The following is a 26,255-nucleotide window of genomic DNA, read 5'->3' as shown; positions in this document are numbered from 1 at the left end:
TTCCCTCGCGTTCATTGGGGAGTCTGTGTTTCGCCCCCTATCGGCTGAGTGATGTACTGCACTGATGTTTTGGTGCAGTGTGATGAAGAGGAAGTGAGCAGCATGACATGAGTTTAGCAAAACTAGATAAACACATTCAGATCCTCAGTGTACTGTGCTGTTGAACGCCACACAGACATGGAGTTGTAACCCGTCTACAGTGCGTGGTAAGTCATAACCCGTCTACAGTGTGACTTTCACCCCCTGTTTGATTTTTTTTTGGGGGGTCAATATGACAGATTAGTCATCAGTTTGGTCTGTATTCCTGAGTTACATTGAAGTGGTGTCAAATCTGTAACATAACAGTAATAACGCAAATTAGCCTTAAAATGTTATAAAATATGCAATCAAATATGAAAAATATTTATTTATTATTACTTATTATACACCTTTAAATCACAGAATGCTGCTATTGGGATAGTTGCTGCAAACGAAGTTTCGTTGTGTTTTATATGCAATGACAATAAAACTATCTACCTATCAAAAAACTGAAACAGCTAGGGTTATCCACGAAAATGCAGTTTCACATTTGAAAAATTTGCATAGGTTTATTTGGTGTTTCCCAACAAGATTTAAGTGGTATTTGGGGGGAAGATATCTCAGATTGTGGACTTTTAGCTCTCATGCTGAATAATTTACTTCCTCTAGAACTGATGATTATGTCTTGAGTATCACATGTATGCAACGTTGGGACAGAGAAATGAATCAGAATTCTGGTAAATGACAATTACATCTTTGGAAAAAAAAAAAGAGAAAGAAAAATGAATCATCAATAATGTGCTATAATTTTTATTTGTTTGTTTGTTTAATGTTTTAACTTTGCTGACTAATCCCATTTACCCGTGTTAGATGGCCTTACAGTTTCCATTTTTCATAATGGATTTAATTGATGCTTCTTTTTATAACCAAACCCTGATTAATACTTTTCCAGACATTTTTCCCAGGCTTGTTTTGATAGCACCTTAGTGTCCATGATACTGTTTGTATAGGAATGGTCTCTACCATATTCCAGGAACAGGTGCAGTTATACTGAGATCAGCAGGAGATGAGCAGTTTCTAAAACACATAAATCAGCCCATCTGGCACCAATAACCATGTCGCATTCATGCCAAAGTCTGTGAGAGCACATTCCCCCCCTCTAATGTTTGATGTGTATAGTATATCAGTGGACCTGTATCTCTGTGCTTTTGATTGGATAAGCCTATTAAAGTGATGGCTGAGCAGATGAAAGAAGTATAATCACTATCAAAAACAAACAAAAAAGAACAAATACATCATAAGATTGAAAATAACTGGAGCTATAAAATCCTTACTGGAAAGTGAAATTAAAATGGGAAATACACCGGAAGAAAAAAACTACATGGAAGGCAAGAAGCCATATTAACTTCATGGCTGAATGTTATTTTATCACAAACAAGAGATGTAACAAAGAAATGCCCTAACAGGCTAATATTTACTGGTTTTATTTTTCAGATTTTAAGTTAAATATTATCATTTTATACATTGGTTTTCCTATATACAAAATTATTATTGAATTGTTATTTTTATTTGTCTTAGAAGCTTTGAATTTATCTGTTTGTATTTTATATTTGCAGGAAATTTAATGCTGTTGGCCTATTTTTATCTTTGACTTGCATTTCTTCTCTTCAGCGATGTCTACGGTAAACATACACGTAACACATCAATGATCATATCTAGGTCAGACAGCGTATGTAAATAAACTAAAGACTTTTTTGGTTTTACAGAAAGCATGGCCTTCTGGTACACACTGTGTTGCCAAAAGTGATCACACAAAACCTAAGCCTAATGAAATCTTCTATCGCAAAGGAGACATCCTTACCATTCTTGGTGTGGAGTTGTTAATGGTAAGGCTTTGGGTTTTATTTTCTTGTAGAAAAGCACATGTGCTGTGGCTTTCCTAAGTATTCACGCCCCTTGAACTTTTCCACATTTTATCACCGAAATGTAGCACTACTCTCATCTCATTATCTCTAGCCGCTTTATCCTTCTACAGGGTCGCAGGCAAGCTGGAGCCTATCCCAGCTGACTACGGGCGAAAGGCGGGGTACACCCTGGACAAGTCGCCAGGTCATCACAGGGCTGACACATAGACAACCATTCACACTCACATTCACACCTACGGTCAATTTAGAGTCACCAGTTAACCTAACCTGCATGTCTTTGGACTGTGGGGGAAACCGGAGCACCCGGAGGAAACCCACACGGACACGGGGAGAACATGCAAACTCCACACAGAAAGGCCCTCGCCGGCCCCGGGGCTCGAACCCAGGACCTTCTTGCTGTGAGGCGACAGCGCTAACCACTACACCACCGTGCTGCCCTGTAGCACTACACAATATAGTTATTTCCTTGGTCTTCTGGTTGCTCCTCTGACTAATCCCCATTTTAATCACTGTTGCTTGGTGGACAACCTTCTGAAGGCAGAGTGACAGTCATGTCAAATTCCTTCAGTTATTCAGTACTGGATTTAATGGCACTCTGCTGAAAGTTCAAATTTTGGGATTTTTTTTTTTAAATCATGGAAAAAAAAATCATGGATTTTTTTGTTGGACGCTTTCCTTGAATTTTGTCTGGGAATGATTTTGATAGCTTCCTGCTGTTCATGATGTTATTTGTTTAGGTATGTTATTTAACAATCTTTAGGTTCTTAGAGAATTAGATGAATTAACATTAAGATCACATGACACTTTAAACTAATTACGTGGCTTCTGATGGCAATTGGTTACACCAGAGCTAACTGGATACTTGTGAAGTCATAACTTTTATGTAGATTCATATGACCCCAATTAAATGCACTTCAGGACCATGATGTACCATGCACCCGGCTAACAGTGAATGTCATTGGAACATTTAGTAAATATTCAGCAGGTTATAAGAAGAGTGCTGAAAATAGCCTGAATGAAAATAGTACAAACAGGGCTTTTTTATAATGGTTCTACAAGGAACAGACTTCATGATTTCTGCTCATTCTTTGTGAAGCTTTCTTATCAGTATTGTTCCTTGAAGACTTTAAGACTTTCATCAGAATTTGTAACACTTAGCTTATCATTTCCTGCTTTTAATGTGTTGGCTTTTACTCTCTTTTTATTCATTACTGTTTATACACTATTCACAATTAAATAAGGGAGAAAAAATAATAAACAAGTGTTCCAAATTTTTATATTAAGGACTTGTTCATTATCCACTATCAGATTCTAATGGGACTGTTTGTTTGTTTGTTTGTTTGTTTGTTTTAAGCTAATGCACTTGTTTGATGAAGCAGTTACTGTAATCCAGAATTTGCCTTACAGTTGATGTTAGGCAGTGATGATATCAACTGTTAGACACATATGTTTTGTGCTATAAGTGCCTAACTAAAAGGCTGTGTAACCACTGAATGATTTAGTAACAACTGAAATTAATCTAGGCAACAATCATAAATAAATTATTGCAGTATCAATTATAATTGACTACACATCAAATAATATCCAAAAAGGGACAAATAACCATTGTGTAAAAAGCAAATCATTTTAATCTGATGTGTAAATAATTTAATAGACTAACAATGTGATGTGCATAGCGCTCATACTTTTAAAATTGTCATTCTCTCCATCATCACAAAATCATCATCGAGAATTAAGAGTAGGCCTGCTCCAGATTCAGAACAACATTGCTCACATATTGATTGGAGGCTAATAAATAGAATTATGTTATCCTATGATAGAAGACTCAGTGTTGTTCTCAAATATTGAATTGTTGCCTTATGAATTGAAATCATATTGTTTCATGTGGAAAGCTAACATTTATTTTTTTTAATAATCACACATTTCTCAAAAGACAAACATTTCTCAGTTCACTTACATACTTAGTTTTTGTCATTCTAGAGTATGTAACTTAAACCCATTCTTGAACAGGGTGTTCAGAAAGTTTAAATGAATGCTTAGACTGCATTAGGATGATGGAGAGACTTGGAGGACTTGAATCCTTAAATTAATTATTTGAAAGTCTGAAATGTCATATATATATTTTTTTTAACAGGGGAAGGACATTTACCGGGCCAAGCACAACAGGAGTGGTGAAGAAGGTCTGATCTTTGCTTCTAACATGCGAGAACGTGAAGCCCTGCGTGTAGATCCCAGTCTCAGCCTCATGCCGTAAGTTTGATCTAAATCAGAATACCTTGAGTAAGAGAATGATACAGCCATGGTATGTTAACTGTTTAACTCTGTGTCATGGATTTGGATACATCACCTTATTAGCTATTAATTTTTGACCACATTTTTTCAGCAAACAACATTAATGTACAAGGGTGTTATACTGTAGGTTTTAGGGAAACTGGTTAGCAGACTTGTTGGAAGAACTGCTTTTAGTCTTTTAGCCTCTAATTTTGACTTCTTTAAAAAAAAGTAAACATCCTGGAGAATATTTGAGATTATGTCCCACATCTAGAAATGCTTTTGTAATGTAATTTAAGTCATCTGTACCTCAGTATTGACAGTATAACTACTTTTAGATTTCTTCATCCCAGTATACCTTCATATTGGTTAATTCTAAGAATGCAGACAATTTCCCCCTTACCCTGAATGCACAGATAAGACACATGCCTGAAGTTGCCTTCTTCAGTTCTGCACTGGAGAACTACAGTGATACAGTAGCTAACAAAAGGATGCTTATAGCCTCCAATTTAGCATTTTTTAAACTGCATGCATAAATCATCCCACACTTGTCTCAAACAGTATTGTGTTGTTCAGACCTGCTTCTGGGCATGCGTAGTTGCTGGCACACTTGTTATGTAGAAAATACATAAAATAATAATAGTAATAATAATAGGTGGCATGGTGGTGTAGTGGTTAGCACTGTCCCCTCACAGCCAACCCACATCCTGAGTTCAAGCCCAGCGAGGCGAGGGCTTTTTTGTGTGGAGTTTGCATGATCTCCCCGTGTCTGTGTGGGTTTCCTCCGGGTGCTCCGTTTTCCCCCACAGTCCAAAGGCATGCAGGTTATTGGTGGCTCTAAATTGACTGTAGGTGTGAATGTGAGTGTGAATGGTTGTTTGTCTCTATGTGTCAGCCCTGCAATGAGCTGGCGACTTGTCCAGGGTGTACCCTGCCTCTTGCCCATAGTCAGCTGGGATAGGCTCCAGCTTGCCTGCAACCCTGTACAGGATAAGCGGCTACAGATAATGGATGGGTGGAATAATAATAATAATAACAAGTCACAAAGGTAAGCATCAGCGGCACGGTGGTGTAGTGGTTAGCACTGTCGCCTCACAGTAAGAAGGTTCTGGGTTCAAACCCAGTGGCTGATGAAGGCCTTTCTGTGTGGAGTTTGTATGTTCTCACCTTGTCTGTGTGGGTGTCCTCCCACAGTCCAAAGATATGCAGGTTAGGTTAATTGGTGGCTCTAAATTGAGTGTGAATGGTTGTTTGTGTCTCTATGCGTGTGTCAGCCCTGCGATGAGCTGGCGACTTGTCCAGGGTGTACCCTGCCTCTTGCCCATAGCCAGCTGGGATAGGCTCCAGCATGACCCCGCATGAGATATAGTCAGGCGGTATTTGTTTATATTTGGAGGCTACTTTGTAAAATTTGCCAAGTCTTGTTTTTGGTAATAATATACAAGTTCAGATATAAATTCATAAATCTGGACTTGTAATGTTTGTAGGCTGCTGTTTCATAGTTAATTATGTAGGGGTACTTTGTGCATAAAAAGAGCCCTGAAACCACATATAGGAAATTGGTATAAAAGTATTACATCATTAATATGCAATTATTATATCCATAATAGGTGTTATTTGTGGCACACAACCTTTTTACTCAAAAGCAGGGTTCATACATTAGAAACCCATTTAACCCTAAAAGGACCTAAACTACTGAGTGGGATCAGTTCGAACCTCAGAGGTGGTGTGGTGTGCTGCTCAGTCTATTCAACTGACATAAATTTTTGCTTTTAGGAGTTTGTTACTCTATAGATTCTTTATCTAAAAGTATGTTTGTTTCAAGATTGATGAAAAAAAGTGTTTAACAAGGTGACTGATTTTCTGTTGGGGTTCCATAACTCTGAGATTTGTTGCAAAAATATTTCAGCAAGTTAGTTGCTTCTTTGTGTGTCTATCTTTGCCTATCTGTATGTTTGCATGTTTGTCTTGGATGTCTGCCATAATTAAGAATATAACTCTTTCTTACAAATTGTAGATAACTAGTGAACCTGTTAGTTATAGAGTTACTGAAATGTCTGATGTCTGATGCTTGTCTGTCCATGCACTCTCCATACACAACCACATACCACAACAGATTCCTCATCCTTGCACCGATCCTGTAAATATGCTTTGTGCTAATATGCTAATGCTTAATAACAATGTGTCCACATACTGTACCAACTCTTCAATAAAAAGCTGGGATAAGTGAGTCCTTATTTGAATAAAATATTTTATAAGACAAAATTTGAAACCTGCACATGTCAAATATAATATTAAGAATTAGAAGTATCATTCGTTTTTTTACTTATTCATTAATATGGAATATCAAATGATGAAGAGTTCATTGCATCATAAACATGTGGACACATTTGAAGGTAGCTTAATATGCATGCTCTTAGAAAATTATCATTCTGCTTTATTTCTGGTCATAATATGTGTTACCAATAACTGCTTTTATCTTTGTGTTTGAATCCTTATTCAAAGTGTTACTTCTTGATGTAGTTTGGACATTAAAAAAAAAAAAAAACCCAGAAACTGCTAGCAGCTTAGTCATAAATGTATCATAGAAATTTCTGAAATGAGAGATTGTGAGCTGAGTTCTGGAATGGAGATAAGCTATAAATATTCTCAAGTTCAGTTCTGTAGCAATAGTGTAAAACATTTCTGGCTTTTTTATGTTCTCTATGTACTTAAATGTCTTATTTTAAACTTAACTTGATAATATCATGTAAATATATGATTTCTATTCACAAAGTTAGTAAACGGGTAATTAAAAAAATACAGACGTTATAATGGACTTAAGTGATACAGATATATGTTTGTTTTTTATGTTTTTACATGCGATATTTAGCATTTCCTTTTTTTGGTGAAAATGGTGATTGCTGGCATTACAACAAGTAAAAATAATTAGCTTGGGATGTAAATAAAGGGTTAATACTAAGAAACCAGACTTGGCAAATTTTGCAACGTAGTTACATATGCTTCCTGAATAATAACCGGTTACAGATAAAACAAGACAAACAAACAAACAGAGCTAAGCAACCAACTTCATATGATAAATCACATTGTTTTCTCAGTGCATATTTGGTATTAAAGCACACCAGCACCACATTGTATGGAATTATACATTAGATACAAGTTCTAATTTGATTTTCATATTTAATTTAATAGAGGTTTAAAGTACTAAATTAGCCAGTGGGAAGCAAACACAAGGTGAGCAGAATGCAGTTGTCACAACCTGTTTCCGTTTCCTGTTTGAGAGTACGTCATGCACATTCTGGCCGCTGCTTCTCGCCGGAGCGTTTTATTTTATTTTCTCTCCTTTTTGTGCGTGTGTGCGTGTAGTTTGATGTTTGTGTGTGTTTGAGTGTTTTTGTCCGCCGGTTGTGGTGTAGCTCCGGACCCAGTTTTGGGCGTCGGTTTGCCGTGGGTGATGCCTATGCTCCTCACTATGGACTGCAGTGAGCTCGTTGCTCATTTTAACATCGTGGTTGTCCAGCACTCGGTGCAGCAGCGCTTTAGTGCTTGGCGTGATGTTCCGAGTGATGTTGCCCGGCGGCGGCTGTGCTGGTGGTGTGGGACTTGTTTTGATGCGCCTTTTGGTGGGACTGTGGCCGCTACACCACTGGAATGACATCCTGACCTCTATTTGGTGGACTCCCCCCCCATAATTGTAAAGTGACCTTGGGTTTTAATAAAGGCACTATATAAATTATTATTATTATTTAACAAAGAGCTTTCAGGTATGAAAATGTTCAACTTTTCAGCAACACACTGAGTAACATCAAGCATTTTTGGACTTCCCAACCAATCAGGCAAAAAGCTGAACAGCAAGCAAGAAAAACAAATAGAGGACAAATTGTAGCTGAAAAACATAGTCTTATTAGTGAGGGGAGATGTGATTTATTGATTCAGAAATATTTCATTGCGAATATTCCAATGTTTCAATGTAATTTAAAATAGCAATGTGTGTATTTTTGGGATATTCTCTGGTGAAGACAAACAATCTCATTACCAGCATTAAGTCAAAAGATGTATTCATCTGCATTGTTAATAATAATAATAATAATAATAATAATAATCCAGATAACGAGGCTAATTAGTTAATCTGATGCTAGTCAGGACTGGTGACAGCATTGTTCTGAAGTGCTGAGTTTGCTGCCCCCTGGAATACTGAAGGCACTTCAGCCATCATTTTTCTGTAATGAATAAATACCCTCATTAATACAAATGGTATTACTGAGCCAAAAGGTGTTAGATAGGGTAAGTGGAGGCAATATGGATGCTAAGATAAAGTCTAACAATGCTAAGATGGAGGCTATAGGAGTGTAAACAACAACATGTGCTTATCATTCTCTGTTTCCCCAGAATTAACATTCACAATTTGAGGTGGACTTCTGTTTTGCTGCCACTGTTTTACTACTGTGACCTTATTACAACTTGATTTAAAAGGTGTTAATTACAGGGGTATGTGGGCAAAAGAAGTTGTGTATTTTTGTCTCAGTGGTGTGGTTAGTGAGCGGAAGGCTGCAGGTTGCGCACGAATGGTTGGAGGAACGCGCGTGGGGGTCTTTAGTGTTTGAGAAAAGAATACATCAAAGGCAAGGCAGTTTGATTGGGTAACAGTTCAAACTTTTAGATATGTCTGGGTTTGTTTGTTTTAAATAGACTTTTATAGGTGTTTTTTTTTTTAATAAATGAAGGAGTCCCTAAAAAGGGACTAAGCCAAAGTTAGGGTGCTACATGGAATATTTATTTGTAATTTTGCTTGTTAAACATTTGCGTATCTGGGATCTTTTTCCGCTTGTCTTTGAGGTTTCTTCAAGAGTTGTTTGTTTGTACAGTTCAGTCTTGTAGGGCTATGAAAAGACTTGACTTGGATAGGAACATGATTTATTTTAGAATTTTATATTGACCCTTTGAGAATTCCCACAGAGAAACAAAACAAAAACCCTTAGCATTTCTAGATTTAGGATTTTTTATTTTATTATTTTAACTCAATTCCAGAACAGTTTAGGTGACCACTGTGGCTCACCGACAGGTGTGGAACCTAAGGTGGTGCTGTTGTCACCCATTAATCTCAACTTTCTGAAATGCTTATCTGTTCAGCACGGTTGTAAAGAGTGTTTTGTGTTTTTAAGTTCCTGTAGCCTTCCTGTCAGCTCAAATCATTCTCCATTCTCAAACCATTGGCCATTTTCTTCTGACCTCTCTCATGAACAAGGCATTTCTGCACACAGAACGGCTGCTCATTGGATGGTGGGGTTTTTTTTCCACACCATTATGTGATGCCACAGTCAAAGTCATTGGCCTCACATTTCCCCCATTCTGATGTTTGGTGTGAACATTAACTAAAGCTTTTGACCCGAATCCGAAAAATTTTATGCATTGCACTGCTGCTACGTGATTGGCTGATGGGATAATTGAATGAATGTACAGGTGATCCTAATAAAGTGGCCGGTGAGTTTGTCTGAGCATAGTTTCTGTTCATATTAAACTCGTACTCTAAAAAGCATTTCTCAAGTGGTCTTTGAAAAAGGAAACAGATCTTTGTACAGGTGTTCTACTTGAAAGTTGAATCACTTCTTGAAAGAGAAACCTACTCTTTTATGGTTCTATATAGAACCTTCCCCAAAAGCAACACCTGAAGAATCCTTTAGGGAGCTAGATGAAATGCTAACTCTGAGAAGCTTCAGAGTATCCCAGGACATTTTATACTATTTTATACTTTATTTCATTTTATACTACAGGACATATCATTTTTCACTTGTTATTGACATTCCAGATGGTTCCATGGGAAGATCTCGGGTCCAGAGGCTGTCAGCAAACTGCGGCCGATGGAGGATGGCCTGTTTCTGGTGCGCGAGTCCATTCGGCACCCCGGTGACTATGTCCTGTGTGTAAGCTTTAAGCAAGAGGTCCTTCATTACCATGTCATCTACCAGGAATCCAAGCTGACAATTGACAAGAGCCAGTACTTCTATAATCTCATCGACATGGTGGAGGTGAGAGTGCTCAGAGGTTGAGAGAGTGCTGAGTATATAACCTCACTCATAGAGTTTGGTAGCTGGATGTAGCTTAGCATCTCGAAGGTATCTTAGCTGCACAGTTGGTGTGTGACTCATTTCCTGTGGTGTAACTGAGTTCCTGAGGAAGTGACAGCCTGACCAGATACCCGACACCCAGTAGCAATGTGATGCATCTGACAATCTCACATAATAGTCAGGCAATGACTTCTTTTAGACTTTTGCATAGTTTAATGTGGGAACCTGCAGAGCTGATGGTATACATCAGCTCTGCTAATTGAATTACATTGGTTACCCCTGGCTGCACGCATCAAATTCAAATCACTAATGCTAGCCTACAAAGTGCTTACTGGGTCTGCACCTACTTACTTGAGTGCTCTAATAAAGGCTAAGGTTACTCTTTCTCAACTCCGGATATCAAAAGAACGCCGTTTGGCAGTTCCAGGACCGCGCACAAGACAATCCAGTCTCTTTTCATGTGTCGTCCCACGCTGGTGGAATGACCTACCGAGTGCTACCAGAGCAGGGGCGTCCCTGTCTGTCTTCAAGAAACTCTTGAAGACCCAGCACTTCAGAGAACACCTCCTGTCCTGCACTTAGACTTTACACCCCCCCTCCCCTCCACTGCACTCACCTTGCACTTGATTCCACTTTTGCACTCACACTCTAAAGCTCCTTTTAGTGATATTTATTTTAAGACTTCTTCTATGTAGCTTGATTGTTAATTCTCTTTTTGTAAGTCACTTTGGATAAAAGCGTCTGCTAAATGCATAAATGTAAATGTATACCATCATCGCAAGTCAGAGGAGGAAGATGAGGCACTGATAAGCTATCCTGATTTGTTATAAAATGCATTTTCCGTCTGGCTAATTATGATGTCCGGTTTTCCATACATATTTTCAACTGTGGTTGGTAGATGTTAAAAAATATTTAATATAATAGAGCTCACTGTGATTCTCTTTTAATCAATCAATCTATAATCAAAAGTAATCGGTCTCGGCATGTGGTAACAGCAATAGGAACTTAAGAAAGTTATGTAACACAGATTAGAGATCGTTACATGGAAATGATTAGCAATTATGCAGTCAGGGCTGAACAAAGTAATTACAACATATCTGGTTCTCTAAATTTGGATGGTTGCGTACAAAATATGCTGTTAATAAAATTTATTAAAAAAAATACGAGGAGTCTACCAAGAGCCTGAGTCATTGGCAGTAAGAGTAATGTGATATCAATATCAAAACATTTCGATTTCACAATTTATTTCTTTTCTTTTTCAGTTCTACTCGAAGAACAAAGGCATTATTGCTACCACATTGCAGAAACCAAAAGAGAAAGAGGGCACCAAGTCAGCTGCACTGCAGCTATCAAAAAGTAACTGCCATGATTTTGTTGATCTTTTGTTAAAATGAGCTCAGAACGTTTGTATTCGAATCTCTCTCTCTCTCTCTCTCTCTCTCTCTCTCTTTCAGTGGGCTGGCTATTAGATTTTTCAAAGCTAACTTGGGGAGAAAGTATTGGAAATGGCGAGTTTGGAGGTTAGTTCACACATTCCTCTGTCTAAACTCCTGTATCTAAAGTACGTGTACCACCAGATGGCGATAGATAGATAGATAGATAGATAGATAGATAGATAGATAGATAGATAGATAGATAGATAGATAGATAGATCCATCCATCCATCCATCCATCCAGATTAGGCCTTTCCTGTGTGAGTTACCCATTCAGGCATGGATTCAAAGTTTAGCCTGTTATGAGTATTTTCTCTGTAAAGTTGTAGTGATGCATCTTTCCATTTTTTCATAAAACATTTGAAATGGGCTGCATATTTTGCTTGGTGAGAATCTGCAACCTAGAGTAGGATCTTGACTGAACAGTAGTTGGTTGCGTTCCCTTCACGCTTTCCCTTTGTTTTCCACCATCACTGACAAACATGGAGGAAAAGGCTGAAATACTAATACAACTCCAAATCAGAAAAAAAATTGAGACGGTATGTTGACATTGAAATTAAAACTGAAAACAACGATTTGTAAATAATCTCTGACCTGTGTTGTACTCAAAACGACAGTACATTATGTGATGTTTACCTCATGAATTTAATTTTATTTTCAAAATAAACACGTTTAAAATTTGACTCTTACAACACATTTCAAAAAAGTTGGGATGGTAAAGCATTTACTATTTTATAAAGTTGCCATTCCTTCTTACAACACTTAAAAGGTGTTTAGGGACTGAAGACACCAAGTGATGAAACGTTTAAGGTGTTATTTTGCTCCATTGGTCTTGCAAACAGGTCTTAAGGTGTGCAACAGTACAGGGTCATCGTCATATTTTCTTGTTTAAAAATTCACCAGACATTCTCTATTGGGGGGTGGCACGGTGGTGTAGTGGTTAGCGCCGTCGCCTCACAGCAAGAAGGTCCGGGTTCGAGCCCCGTGGCCGACGAGGGCCTTTCTGTGCGGAGTTTGCATGTTCTCCCCGTGTCCGCGTGGGTTTCCTCCGGGTGCTCCGGTTTCCCCCACAGTCCAAAGACATGCAGGTTAGGTTAACTGGTGACTCTAAATTGAGCGTAGGTGTGAATGTGAGTGTGAATGGTTGTCTGTGTCTATGTGTCAGCCCTGTGATGACCTGGTGACTTGTCCAGGGTGTACCCCGCCTTTTGCCGGTAGTCAGCTGGGATAGGCTCCAGCTTGCCTGCGACCCTGTAGAACAGGATAAAGCGGCTAGAGATGATGAGATGAGATTCTCTATTGGGGACAGAGGGGACAGGAACCCTCTTCTTCCACAGCCATGCCTTTGTAATGTGTGCAGAATGTGGTTTTGCATGTTCTTATCCCTGGAAAAGATGTTGTCTTGAAGGCAGCATATCTTGCTCTACAATCTCAATGTACTTTTCTGCATTAATGCTGCCATCACAGAAGTGCCAGTTACCTTTGCCAAGGACATGGCGTCAACCCCATACTCTGGCTTTTGGACTTGTTGCTGGTAAAAGTCTGGATGATCCTTTTTGTCTTTGGTCCAGAGCACACTGTGTCCATTTCTTACAAAAAACAACAACAAACAAACAAACAAACACAAATTCTTATTTGTCTGACCACAATGCACATTTCCACTGTGTGATAGTCCATCCTAGATGCCTCCGAGCCCAGAGAAGTCGACGGCGCTTCTGGACACAGTTAATATAAGTCTTCCTTTTTTGCACAGTAAAGTTTTAACTGGCATTTGTGGATGTAACTCTGTATTGTAATGCTTCACAAAGGTTTGCCAAAGTAATCCTGAGCCCACGTGGTTATATCAATGATAGATGAATGACTGTTCTTGATGCGGTGCCATCTGAGGGATCAGAAATCATGAGTGTTCAGCTTAGGCTTGCACCTTTTGACCTTTTTGCACTGAAATTCCTTCAGATTCCTTGAATTGTTTAATGATGATATACACCGCAGAGGCTGAAATATCCAAATCCCTTCATATCTTTCTTTGAGGAAGATTGTTTTTAAACATAATTTTCTCACATATTTGTTGACAAACTGGAGCTCCTCGGCCCATCTTTGTTCCTCAAAAGCTAAGCCTTTCCTGGACACCGATTTTGTACCAAATCATGATTACAATTGCTTGTAGACATCACCGGTTTCAAATAACATTATTATGTAATTATTTTAACTCATTACCAGCCCTAAATCCCCCCCATCCAACTTTTTTGTAATGCTTTGCAGGCCTGAAACACAGGAGCAATGAACAAATGAAATAAAGTTGACCAGACAAAACATGAAATATCTTGGGTTCATACTGTCTACAATGAAATACAAGTCAGTCAAAGTAAATTTAGAAACCACTGCTTTCTTGTTTAATTTTCATCTTTCATACCATCCCAACTTTTTCTGATTTGAAGTTGTCTTAAAGTAATGATGCATACCATTTCTCTTTGCTTAGTTGAGCGGTTCTTGACATAATATGGATTACTATAGTTGTGGAATAGGGCTATTTACTGTATTGTTATTATTTACTGTTTGATCTCAAAGGCATTAAGAAGGCAAGGAATTGCACTAATTAACTTTTGACGAGGCACCTGTTAATTGAAAAGCATTCCAGGTGACTACCTCATGAAGCTGGTTAAGAGAATGCCAATAGTGTGTAAAGCGTTATCAAGATAAACGGTGGCTACTTTGAAGAATCTAAAATCTGAAACATTTTTTAACACTTTTTCTGTTTACCACATAATTCCGTATATGTGCTGTTATTTCATAGTTTTGATTTTTTCATTATTGTTCTACAATTTAGAAAAATGATCAAAATACAGAAAAACCTGTGAATGAGTAGATGTGTCCAAACTTTTGACTGGTACTGTACATGTAGTTCAGTGCTGGATGAAGATCAGAATCTCATAGCCCTTGTTCCTTATCTCTAGCTGTGTTTCAGGGTGAATACATGGGCAGGAAGGTGGCAGTGAAAAACATAAAGTCCGATGTCACTGCTCAAGCTTTCTTGGATGAAACCTCTGTTATGACGTGAGTGTCTCAGCATGTGTGTTCCTGAAACTGTCCATCACTTATGATGTTATTTACTGTATATACAGTGCCCTGCACAATTATTGGCACACTTTGTAAAAAATTAGTAAAAAGGGTTAGAAAAAAATCCACCTTTTGATGAAGTAGCTTCATCTCACACTGGAAAAAAATTAAAAAACAAACAAAAAAAAACTCCAACCTTTTAATTGAAATAAATTTATTCAGAGTAAAACAAATCCTTCTTCAAGAAAATTATTTTCAACAAAAGCACATGTGCCACTATTATTGGCACCCCTGGAAATTATAGTGAACACAATGTAACTGAGGGGCGGCACGGTGGTGTAGTGGTTAGCGCTGTCGCCTCACAGCAAGAAGGTCCGGGTTCGAGCCCCATGGCTGGCGAGGGCCTTTCGGTGCGGAGTTTGCATGTTCTCCCCATGTCCGCGTGGGTTTCCTCCGGGTGCTCCGGTTTCTTCCACAGTCCAAAGACATGCAGGTTAGGTTAACTGGTGACTCTTAATTGACCGTAGATGTGAATGTGAGTGTGAATGGTTGTCTGTGTCTATGTGTCAGCCCTGTGATGACCTGGCGACTTGTCCAGGGTGTACCCCGCCTTTCGCCCGTAGTCAGCTGGGATAGGCTCCAGCTTGCCTGCGACCCTGTAGAACAGGATAAAGCAGCTAGAGATAATGAGAATGGGGACAATGTAACTGAAGCATGTTTCCCATTTAAATTGTACATTTTTTAGTTGATCGGAGTGTGTAGGAACTTAAGCTGTAATACATGACTTCCTGATTAACTGGGGTACAAATATGAGGTGACACAGAGGCCAAATTCCCTTAGTCATCCACCAGTATAGGAAAGATAAGAGAATGCACAAACCAAGATTAGGGAGAAGTGTGTTGACCTTCATAAGTCAGAGAATGGTTTTTAAAAAATAGCTACTTGCTTGAAAATGCCTGAAATTGTTACAAACTTGCCTGGAAGAGAACCCAAATTTACTTTACCCCCAAGTACAGTGAGGAGGATGGTAAGAGAGGCAAAGAAAAGATCTCTAAGGATGTCTGTTGGTGAATTACAAGAAAAAGTAAAATTTTAGGCTTTCCAAGTCTCCAAAACCACCATCAGATGCCACTTCCATGCCAACAGATTATTTGGAAGGTCTGCCAGAAAAAAGCGCCTTTGTCAGTTAACCACAAACATAAGTATCTGAAGTTTGAGGAATGCTACTACAACTTTGACTGGAACAGTGTTCTATGGTCTGATGTAACAAAAATGGAGCTTTTTGGCAATAAACACTCAAGGTGGGTTTTGTGTAAAAAGAAGGATTGCTATAATGAAAATAACCCTATCCCAGCTGTGAAATATGGTGGAGGTTCTGTGATGTTTTGGGGCTGTTTTTCCTCCAAAGGCCCAGGAAACCTTCTTCGGGTACGTGGCATCATGGACTCCATGAAATACCAGGACATTTTAAAGCAAAATCTGGCTGCCCCTGCCAGGAAACTACAACTGGGTCTTCACTGGATCTTCCAGGAGGACAATCATCTGAAGCATATGCCCAAATCAACACAAAAATGGTTAGCTAACCACAGAATCAAGCTTCTGCCATGGCCATCTCAGTCCCCCAACCTGAACGCTATTGAAAACCTGTGAGGTGAGCTGAAGAGGAGAGAGTGCACAAGAGAGGGCCGAGGACCCTGGAAAACGTGGAGAGATTCTGGAAAGAGGAATGGTTTCAGATGCCAGTCTCTGTATTCTCCAACCTTATAAAATGTTATAGGAGAAGACTCAGTGCTGTTTTACTGGTAATCCTTTAAGATTGTACAAAGTATTAAATGCAGGGGTGCCAATAATAGTGGCACACTATTAAAGTGTTTTTGTCCATTCATTATCCATAACCGCTTATCCTGTGCAGGGTCGCGGGCAAGCTGGAGCTTAACCCAGCTGACTATGGGCGAGAGGCGGGGTACACCCTGAACAAGTCACCAGGTCATCACAGGGCTGCCACATATGGCCACTTCAGCTCACTTCAGCCCGACACGGCTCGCGTTTCGACTACCTCAGAGCAGCACGACTCAGCTCGCTTCAGCCCTACTCAGCACCCAAAACTCGCACGGTTTTGGAGTAGGGCTGAAGCGAGTCCAACCGAGCCGAGTGGGGCTAGGGGCGTGAGGAGACACTCCCCTGTGCACTGATTGGTGAGGAGGAGTGTCCTCACACGCCCACACACGCCCCACGAGCACGCTGGGATCTGTCAACACTGTAAACCTAGAAGAAGAAGAATTACGAATTACGAGAATTATGAAGCCTTATGTGCCTCGCCTCATCTATACGCTCTTGCCAGTATCTGTTGGCGTTGTCAGTGACAACAAGCCACGGCACCAAGACCAGCAACACTAACGACTCCATGTCCTCCATGTTTATTGTTTACTATCCGGGTCGTGAGACTACCGCTTAAAAGATCACTGATGTCACTGTTTGCGCCGCCTAACGACATCACGTGACGTCCACCCACTTTCGCTAACTCCACCCAATGTGTCCACCCACTTCCAGCCAGCATGGTTCAGCGCGGTTGTAGTCGAAATGCAACTCCAACAGCCCCGCTCAGCTCGACTCAGCACAGCTCAGCCCAACTCAGCCGCGTTGGTAGTGGAAAAGCGGCATTAGAGACAAACAACCATTCACACTTGCATTCACACCTACGGTCAATTTAGAGCCTAATCTGCATGTCTTTGGACTGTGAGGGAAACCAGAGCACCCGGAGGAAACCCATGCAGACAACATACAAACTCCACACAGAAAGGCTCCTGTTGGCCACTGGGCTTGAACCCAGAACCTTCTTGCTGTGAGGCAACAGTGCTAACCACTACACCACCATGCCGCCCATGTTTTTGTTAAAAAATAATTTTTTGAGGAGGGATTTGTTTTTCTCTGAATACATTTTTCAATTAAAGGTTGGATTTTTTTCAGTGTGAAGTGAAGCTACTTCACCAAAAGGTGGATTTTTTTTCTAACCCTTTTTACTAATCTTTACAAGGGGTGCCAATAATTGTGGAGGGCATTGTCTCACTGATGCACCACTATAAACTGTTATTTTACAGAAAACTGCAGCATAAGAATCTGGTTCAGTTATTAGGAGTAATTCTCCACAATGGCCTCCACATCATCACAGAATTTATGGCAAAGGTATGGCATCTTCTGGCATCAGCAGGTAGTTTCAGCTTCGACTGCAGACATAAAATTCTCATGTTTATTAGAGATGATGACTTGAGCAAATAACATTTAAGTCTTGATGTAGTTTTAACTAGTTTTAATATTATATAAATTTAAAATGTAAAGGAATGTTTTTAGTATATAATGAGATGAGATATTTTTTGTATGCCAAGGTAAGGTAGAGGTTTTTTGTATATATTGTTGATTTAGTATATATGGTAATGCTGCTGTTTCCTGTAGGGTGATCTGGTGAATTACCTGAGATCACGAGGACGCTCACTTATCACCATAGTTGAACTCCTGCAATATGCTCTGTAAGCATTCAACAACATCCACATTTTTAATAATACAAATTACTGCATGTGTCTACAAAGCAACAAATAAGTCATTCATTCTCAAAGAATAGGTTGAAAAATTATTTGTAATATTGAGTATTGCTCCAGAGACTGCAGAATAAACATATGAACAGCCTAGTCGATAACGTTTAGAGTAGGGGGCATTTGGAAAAGAGTAGTAGGCAGACCAAAAGCCAACACAATGTCAAAAAAGGCAGTGGGTCTGGGGGTCCTCCCCTGGACAATTCTTAAAACATGGATATAAAATAATGCATTCTGAGTGATCCAGAATGCAACTGTTAGGGTTTTGCTGGGATTCGAACCTGGTTCGTTGGTGTGATAATCCAGCAAACCCCCACTAGGCCACCAGGGGGATGACTCAAATGCAGAGGCGTGAGGCGGAAGTAGAAAAAAGAATCAAAAGGTTTATTTAAACTATATACACTATATACAGGGCAAAACAAAAGACAAAAAAAACCAAAGAGTATAATCCAAAAGAAAAGCAAAGTGCAAAAATTCAAAAGCTAAGAAGATCAAAAAACACAGTACAAAGGAAACTGGAGATAAACATAACAGCACAAAGACTCCGTGACAAGAGGACTGAACTCAGGGGTATAAATAGACAAACTAATTAAGGACACAGGTGAAGATAATTAGGCAATTAACACAAACACAAAACACAGGAACAGTGGCGGCCTCTAGAGGCCAAAATAAACATGACATGAAAAGGAAATAACAGCGGCCTCTAGAGGCCAAAACAGTCCTAGTCCTAACAGCAACATTTTGCATCTCGGGGTAAATAAAATGATGTTCTTGATCTCATGATTTACATGGATATGTGAAAAATATAAATTTAATGAAAGTAAAGCCTCTCAGATGATTTCATGCCAATTTGACCCATTTTCAAGTTTTATAGATCAATCATGGGTCAACTTGTAATATATGCAGAATCGCTCACTACCCATATGATATCCCATAGTGGAGAGCGGGGAGACTTTGGATATGTTTTCAGCTTTTGTAGATTGTGTGAAATTCTTTGCAGTTAGCGTCACCTTCGTACTGCATTAGAGAGTATTTACTATACCCTCTTACCACAACATTAGTTTCTCAGCTTGTCACATAAACTGGCCTTCAGGCTTCACTTTTCGGTCTTTTTTTTTGCAGGGACACATGAGACATTGAGGGGAGACATGGGACATTATGTTGGTAGACTTTGGACATAGTGGGGGAAGACATGGAACAAAAATAAAATATCTACATGTTTAATTTTTATTTATTATCAAAACTTGGACCATATGAACTGTATGAACACACAATGCTGGTAGAGTGATAGAAAAAAAAAAAAGTCAGTTTACCCAAAACCTGACTAGAAGGAATGAAATAATAAGCTTAATCCTCATGTAGGTACACTCCCACATTTTAATTAAAAAATGTAAACAATTTTATATTTATAAACCACAAAAAAAACAACAACCATGAACTGTCCCAACTCTCCTCATTTGAACATTTTGGGGAGAAAAATCCTTAATCCCCCCCCCCCCAGAATTTAAGTTTAATAAATAATATGATATATGGTAACTCTAGGCGGCACGGTGGTGTAGTGGTTAGCGCTGTCACCTCACAGCAAGAAGGTCCGGGTTCGAGCCCTGTGGCCGGCGAGGGCCTTTCTGTGCGGAGTTTGCATGTTCTCCCCGTGTCCGCGTGGGTTTCCTCCGGGTGCTCCGGTTTCCCCCACAGTCCAAAGACATGCAGGTTAGGTTAACTGGTGGCTCTAAATTGACCGTAGGTGTGAATGTGAGTGTGAATGGTTGTCTGTGTCTATGTGTCAGCCCTGTGATGACCTGGCGACTTGTCCAGGGTGTACCCCGCCTTTCGCCCGTAGTCAGCTGGGATAGGCTCCAGCTTGCCTGCGACCCTGTAGAAGGATAAAGCGGCTAGAGATAATGAGATGAGATGAGATGGTAACTCTAGGCTTCATACTTTAATTCTTAACAAATCCCGAATTCACCAGTGTACATTACACCATAGAATGGAGTTGGAGGTGAAGTAGAAAGGTTTTGGTTGACAAAAATATTGAACTGCACAAACCTTGCTGCAGTGTCCAGCTTCGTTGATCTAAAGGAAGCGGGTTACTCGAAGGGGCAACATGATGTAAGCTAAAACCTGATTAATTTATAGGAATACAAACTGTCCCAAAGTCTCCCCTGTCCCAAGTCTCCCATATTATACTTGCAGGCTCATATATTATAGAGCAAAGCATTGTTTGTTTGCCTCATATTGCTCTAAAACTCATCCTGGATCTAAAGAAAATCATAAACATGTGGTCCTTTTTTTGTGCATAATTTATGCTAATAGCAGTTACTGCAAGACTTGTCCAGCGTTAATTACCTTGTATTTTGGATCTTTTTGCAACATTAGATTTGTTAAAGAACTCCGTAATGTTCACTTGCCATTTCAACATAATGGCTGTCATGAGCCAAATGTGTGCGGTTGCTTTTGTTTTCCGCAGAATTTTACCCGCGTAACAAAACCTCAATACCTCAATTATGGGACCACCATGGATTGTTTATAACTTTCTGGTTCTATCCTATTGTCACTTTTTACTGGTCTATTAACTTTGTACATCATTAATGGTAAACATCTCAATAAAACCATGTGATTTTTACTGGCAACAAAGTACACGAATCAACAGATTTCACTTTTATGAAGTTCACATCTCACTTGGCTAGATAACACATGCGCAGTACTGAGACAAATGCTAGTAAACATTGTCCGTTGTCATAGCAATACAATTATTGCTGTCTGAAAGGATCACGTTTCTCAGTGAATAAAAACAAAAAGCATGTCACATAAAAATACAATTACTTTTTTTTTTTTGGAAAAAAACAACACTGCAAGTAGGTAGCGATGGAGCATTTATAGGTGGCAAAATCACCAGCTGCTGGCAGTTATTGACAGCTGTTTGCATGAATTGCATCTCAACATACTTTCATTATAGAAATATAACTCAGCAATATGAATGAAGTACTTAATCATTTAAATTCTCTCACACATAGTACCTTTTTGTGTGGTTGTGACTCTCAGCATGTATTCCATTTTGTGTTTTCAGAGATGTGTGTGAAGGCATGGAATATCTGGAGTCAAAGAAATTTGTACACCGGGACCTGGCTGGCCGAAACGTCCTCATATCTGAAGACAATGTTGCCAAGATCAGTGATTTTGGTCTGGCCATGGTCGACTGTCAGAATATTGACAGTGCAAAGTTGCCTGTGAAATGGACTGCACCTGAGGCTTTAAATAACAAGGTGAGAAAATTCCTCTAATTAGGAAACAATTCTCAATTTAAAAAAAATCATGAAATGCTCCAAATTAAAGCTATATGGCCTTTTGGTTTCATAAAATCGGTGAAATTTAGTTCCCTCTGAAATTTGGTCATTGTGATATGTTTATTTCTGCAATATCTCAAAAAAAAAAAAACCAGGCCATTCTGTAGCTGGGAAGTTATTTAATTTGAGGGGATTCCCAAGCAAATAATGTGCATGAAATGGCTCACTTCGCGCAGTCAAGTGGACAGAGGAAGTCTGCGTGTGCATGCGCAGATTTACCACCTTCTTCTTTTGGGTTTTATGGCAGCTGGCATCCAGTGTTGCATTACTGCCATCTACAGGTTTACCTTGACTGTGCACTAATCGTTACATCATTCTGTTGCTAAACAAACAGCTGATCACACCGAGGTGCTCGCTGACCACCAATATTTATTAGTTTGGGCCTGCGTTTCCTTTCCTTCACAACATAATATCTTTTTATCACTTTCCGTCACTGTAGTCGGTCTTTTCTTCATTTGTTTCAAATTTGTATCCTACAATGCCTTGCGTGAACGGGGAAAGCCCACCGCGTGATGCATGGCGTAGTATCTTGAATTGGGTTATGGTGAAGTAGGAAAAAATAGCAGAGAATTTAGGGCCACATGGCCCCAAATTCATTAATTGTTCTATTTTTAAAAAACTTAATAAAATTGGAAGTCTGTGATTTGAATTCCATAGCTTTCGGTCCACTAAACAAAAATAATTGGGTGTCAGGGAAAATTCTTTTTATGACCTAAACTTGAAAAATCTGAAAGGCAGTCTACCTTTAAAACAGAGGATTTGGTAGCTTCACCAAAAATAATTAATGGGCTTTTTTTGTTAATGGTCTGTTCATGAATTCATGATTTGTAATGTCTCATCTCATCTCATTATCTCTAGCCGCTTTATCCTGTTCTACAGGGTCGCAGGCAAGCTGGAGCCTATCCCAGATGACTACGGGCAAAAGGCGGGGTACACCCTGGACAAGTCGCCAGGTCATCACAGGGCTGACACATAGACACAGACAACCATTCACACTCACATTCACACCTACGGTCAATTTAGAGTCACCAGTTAACCTAACCTGCATGTCTTTGGACTGTGGGGGAAACCGGAGCACCCGGAGGAAACCCACGCGGACACGGGGAGAACATGCAAACTCTGCACAGAAAGGCCCTTGCCGGCCACGGGGCTCAAACCCAGACCTTCTTGCTGTGAGGCGACAGTGCTAACCACTACACCACCGTGCCGCCTGATTTGTAATGGTATTGATAATTATATCAATGATAACCTTAACCAGTGAGCTCTGTAAGTCCCTTGAGTCCCAGAGAGCCACAGTTTGGCTCTGAAGAAACTGCTCATATTTACACTGTATAGACCACATATGTCGAGAGTCATTTAGAAGATATTCATACTGAAGTAGTATAATACAGTTTGCTGTTAGATACTGATTTATTGCTGTAAGCTCTAGTTGTCTTATTTTTTTTTAATAGAAGTTTTCTACACGGTCAGACATTTGGAGTTATGGTGTGCTTCTATGGGAAACTTTCTCCTTTGGCAGACAGCCCTACCCCAAAATGGTGAGTTGATTGGTAGGTTTGTGTTGGTTGAATATGTAGCATTATATGACCAGTTGTTCATGTTTAAATCCCAACCCTGGTGTCTGTACCCAAATTTCTCACCTTAGTTTTGTGATCATTTGATTTGAACGTAACCAAAGTGCTACATCACTTTCCATAATCCTTGCTCAGCCTGACCTGGAGCAGTGTGCGAGTTTCCCAACTTGAACATTGTAATAGGTGAACATGATATCAAGGACCAATTCTTAAAACAAGCTTGTGTGGACAAGCTGGAGGTTCAACTCAAGTGATTGATTCTAAAACAGAGTATGCAGCACGGAAGTTTCTTATGGTGAATGATGGACAGAGGATGTAATATGTACAGCAGTATCTGGGAGGTTTTTCAAGCATGTTCAACTCTGGCCTCAGTAGTGTCTGAAAATGAGTCTGGATCCATCCCTTTGAGCTGGTATTCACTGCTGATTTGACCGTAAACTAGCTGTGAGATATTGGATAGTGATGTGTAACCAACAGCCTTGAAAAGCACGTTTTCACAGCAATGCTAACAACGGAATTCATAGTGCAAGGATTTTTGGTTTTGCATTTTTTAATAAATGTCATCCATTTTAATCCAATTTTTGTTCTTCCCTGTAGACTGTGAAAGAGGTGAAGGAGAAGGTGGAGGAGGGATACCGTATGGAGCCGCCTGAAAACTGTCCATCTGACATTTATGACATCATGATGCTTTGCTGGCAGAAGGAGCCCAAAATGCGACCTTCATTCCATAAGCTCAAAGACTGTCTACAGGCTGAGCTGAACAAACACGAGTCTGCCACAGAGTCCTGACATAATTTTCTTCGTTTGCACATCTGTTTCTTCATAACAGACCAGACATTTTATTCACAAATGATTGCACTATACTTTATTGAATATACGTGTAGTAACAGCATTCCTGCTGTAAACCTGTTCAAGATTGAACACAGAATGTACTCTATATACTTCAGTTGCTAATTTATTTTTTATTTATCTAATACTTTATTTCAAAAGATCATTTCACAATGGATGTGTAATCTACTTAAATGAGGATGCAGACCTCAAAGCAAAAGGCAGAATGAAGCTCCTGTTTATGTTTCAAAAGCTGGCAGACCTGAAAAAAAAGAGTCATAGAATGTTGCTATGGACTGTGGATATATGTAAGGAATATGGTCTGTGGGTCAACTCAGAGGTTCAAATTAAGCAGCAAACCTTTGGGAAATTTGCAAAGAAGAATCACTGTTTAATCTACACACCACAAGACTCAATGCTATATTTTGGTCTGCTGAGAAGTTTTGTTTTATACTGCATTTTTGAGAATTCATTTGCCTTTCTGCCCTCAGAGGATAAATGTAAAACACCAGAAATGTAGGAAGAGCAAGAGAACCTTCTAGAGATTAAAATTCACAATCACGAGTATCTGCTTGTTTCATGTTGTAATTGTCTGGGAATATGCTAAGCTTAACATGACAAATCTGGAATTCTATTGCTGATATAAAAAGGAATTACACACACTGGTTTTGTCCATGCAGAATCTTAGAATAACAAAATGCTCTGGTGAAATACTTAATGTCCATTCACCAGACACCAAGCCAAGACATCATCAGCTCATATGATTATTATATCTCTATCCTTTAAAAATCTTTTTTTTTCCAGTTCTATTTATTCATTTGGTAAATGATTTTATCTAAAGTGCTAAAATATATTCCAATCATAAAGTTTTTAAAGTGCTGCAAGACTAAGTTTCCATCAACTAAACAAAAAAACAAATGCTTGACAACTGTATAAGAATCACAGAAACACTCATCTGGTACTCAAATATTAGTCACAAAATAGCGAGTCAAAGTATAACTGGTCCATGAGTCCAAGAGGGCTAATTTGTAAATATCTTTATACGATGTCATATCACTGCCACCTCTCCTGGTAGGAGTTACCTCTTGTGCCATATGTGAGGTGGTTAGCATAAAATAGTTCTCTTCTGTCACCCTTTCATTATCTGAGGACAGAGCCATGTGGTTCAGACCTTGAGGACTTCATGGGATCTTCAAATGGGCACCCTCTCTTGCCAGTGTTCACTGATTGGCCCACAGCACTGCAGAGTGGCTTGACAGTAGAACTAGCATCCTGGAACAACTCACTCAGTCCCTCAGGTCCACTTACCACTTAGCTCTGCCCTCTCTCTCTTCTGCCAGCCTGGTTGTGCCATTGCTCATCAGCCAAAGACATCTGAATGATGTCTTTGCCTGCCTCATGATGTCCATGACTAATTTCTTGCATGCTGGCCCTCGGACCTCTAGGACTCCCAGTGCTCTCCAGAGCGAATGTCCTGGGAAGCCCTTGCAACCAACTTCTTCCAGGAGGTTCCAGCCTTTCCATCCCATCTGCTGGCTTTAAATGATGAGCAACTGATATTTTCTCAACTTGTACTCATGTGCCTCCTCTATCCTTTCCTCCCAGGATACTGTCAACTCCAGGAGGGCCACGTGTTTTGTTGTTCTTAACCAGAGTGCGATGTCATGTCAGAGGTTAGTATTGACAATTTCTTCTGGAAATTTGCATTGCCATTCAAGGCCTTGGCTAAGTTTGTCATAGCCGGGGGTGGTAGCAGGAATAAGCTCCCACTGTCTAAAAAGTGCTCCCATTCAGCATGCAACTCAAATAGCCTTTGACAACCAAGTCCAACTCCTGGCCTGCTTGTGTGGCTTAGCCTCCAAGCCCGGCAGAACTGCTCTTACTGACAGAAGAAGGGGCAAAGGCGGGTCTCTGGTGCCTTAAAGGTCATAGGCAAGGGTCGGAGGTGAAACGTAGAATATCAACTTTATTTTCTAGAAGAACGACCCAAAAAACAAATTCAATCTTCCTGGTGTCTAATTTGCACCCTAAAATTGAATAAAACAGTTAAAATATGCTGGTTTGCGCAAGTTCCGAAGGTTTGTTTACATCTCACTTACACACACTTTTACAGCCAGGGGACAGTCGTCGTGACCTCATTCAAAGCAAATAGA

The 26,255-nt window shown here is 39.6% G+C and overlaps 1 protein-coding gene across 2 annotated transcripts; it reads left to right on the top strand.

The window, feature by feature from the left end:
• Window positions 1-24,669, top strand: matk (megakaryocyte-associated tyrosine kinase). Of its 2 annotated transcripts, XM_060941316.1 has the most exons (13): window positions 3-206; window positions 1,635-1,700; window positions 1,785-1,904; window positions 4,078-4,193; window positions 10,021-10,240; window positions 11,542-11,635; window positions 11,734-11,799; window positions 14,667-14,766; window positions 17,868-17,952; window positions 18,220-18,293; window positions 21,424-21,619; window positions 23,152-23,238; window positions 23,872-24,669. In XM_060941316.1, the coding sequence occupies exons 2-13, from the start codon at window positions 1,692-1,694 to the stop codon at window positions 24,061-24,063; spliced, it is 1,359 nt and encodes a 452-aa protein (XP_060797299.1). In that variant the 5' UTR covers window positions 3-206; window positions 1,635-1,691; the 3' UTR covers window positions 24,064-24,669. The 2 variants fall into 2 exon arrangements, with proteins under 2 accessions (XP_060797300.1, XP_060797299.1); XM_060941317.1 differs by lacking the exons at window positions 23,152-23,238; window positions 23,872-24,669 and adding an exon at window positions 22,580-22,702 and having other exon boundaries at window positions 1-206.
• Window positions 24,670-26,255: the final 1,586 nt, after the last annotated feature.

The sequence above is a fragment of the Neoarius graeffei genome, chromosome 15 (genome assembly GCF_027579695.1).
Source record: "Neoarius graeffei isolate fNeoGra1 chromosome 15, fNeoGra1.pri, whole genome shotgun sequence".
NCBI classification, from domain to species: domain Eukaryota; kingdom Metazoa; phylum Chordata; class Actinopteri; order Siluriformes; family Ariidae; genus Neoarius; species Neoarius graeffei.
This window is presented reverse-complemented; position numbering and strand designations above follow the sequence as displayed.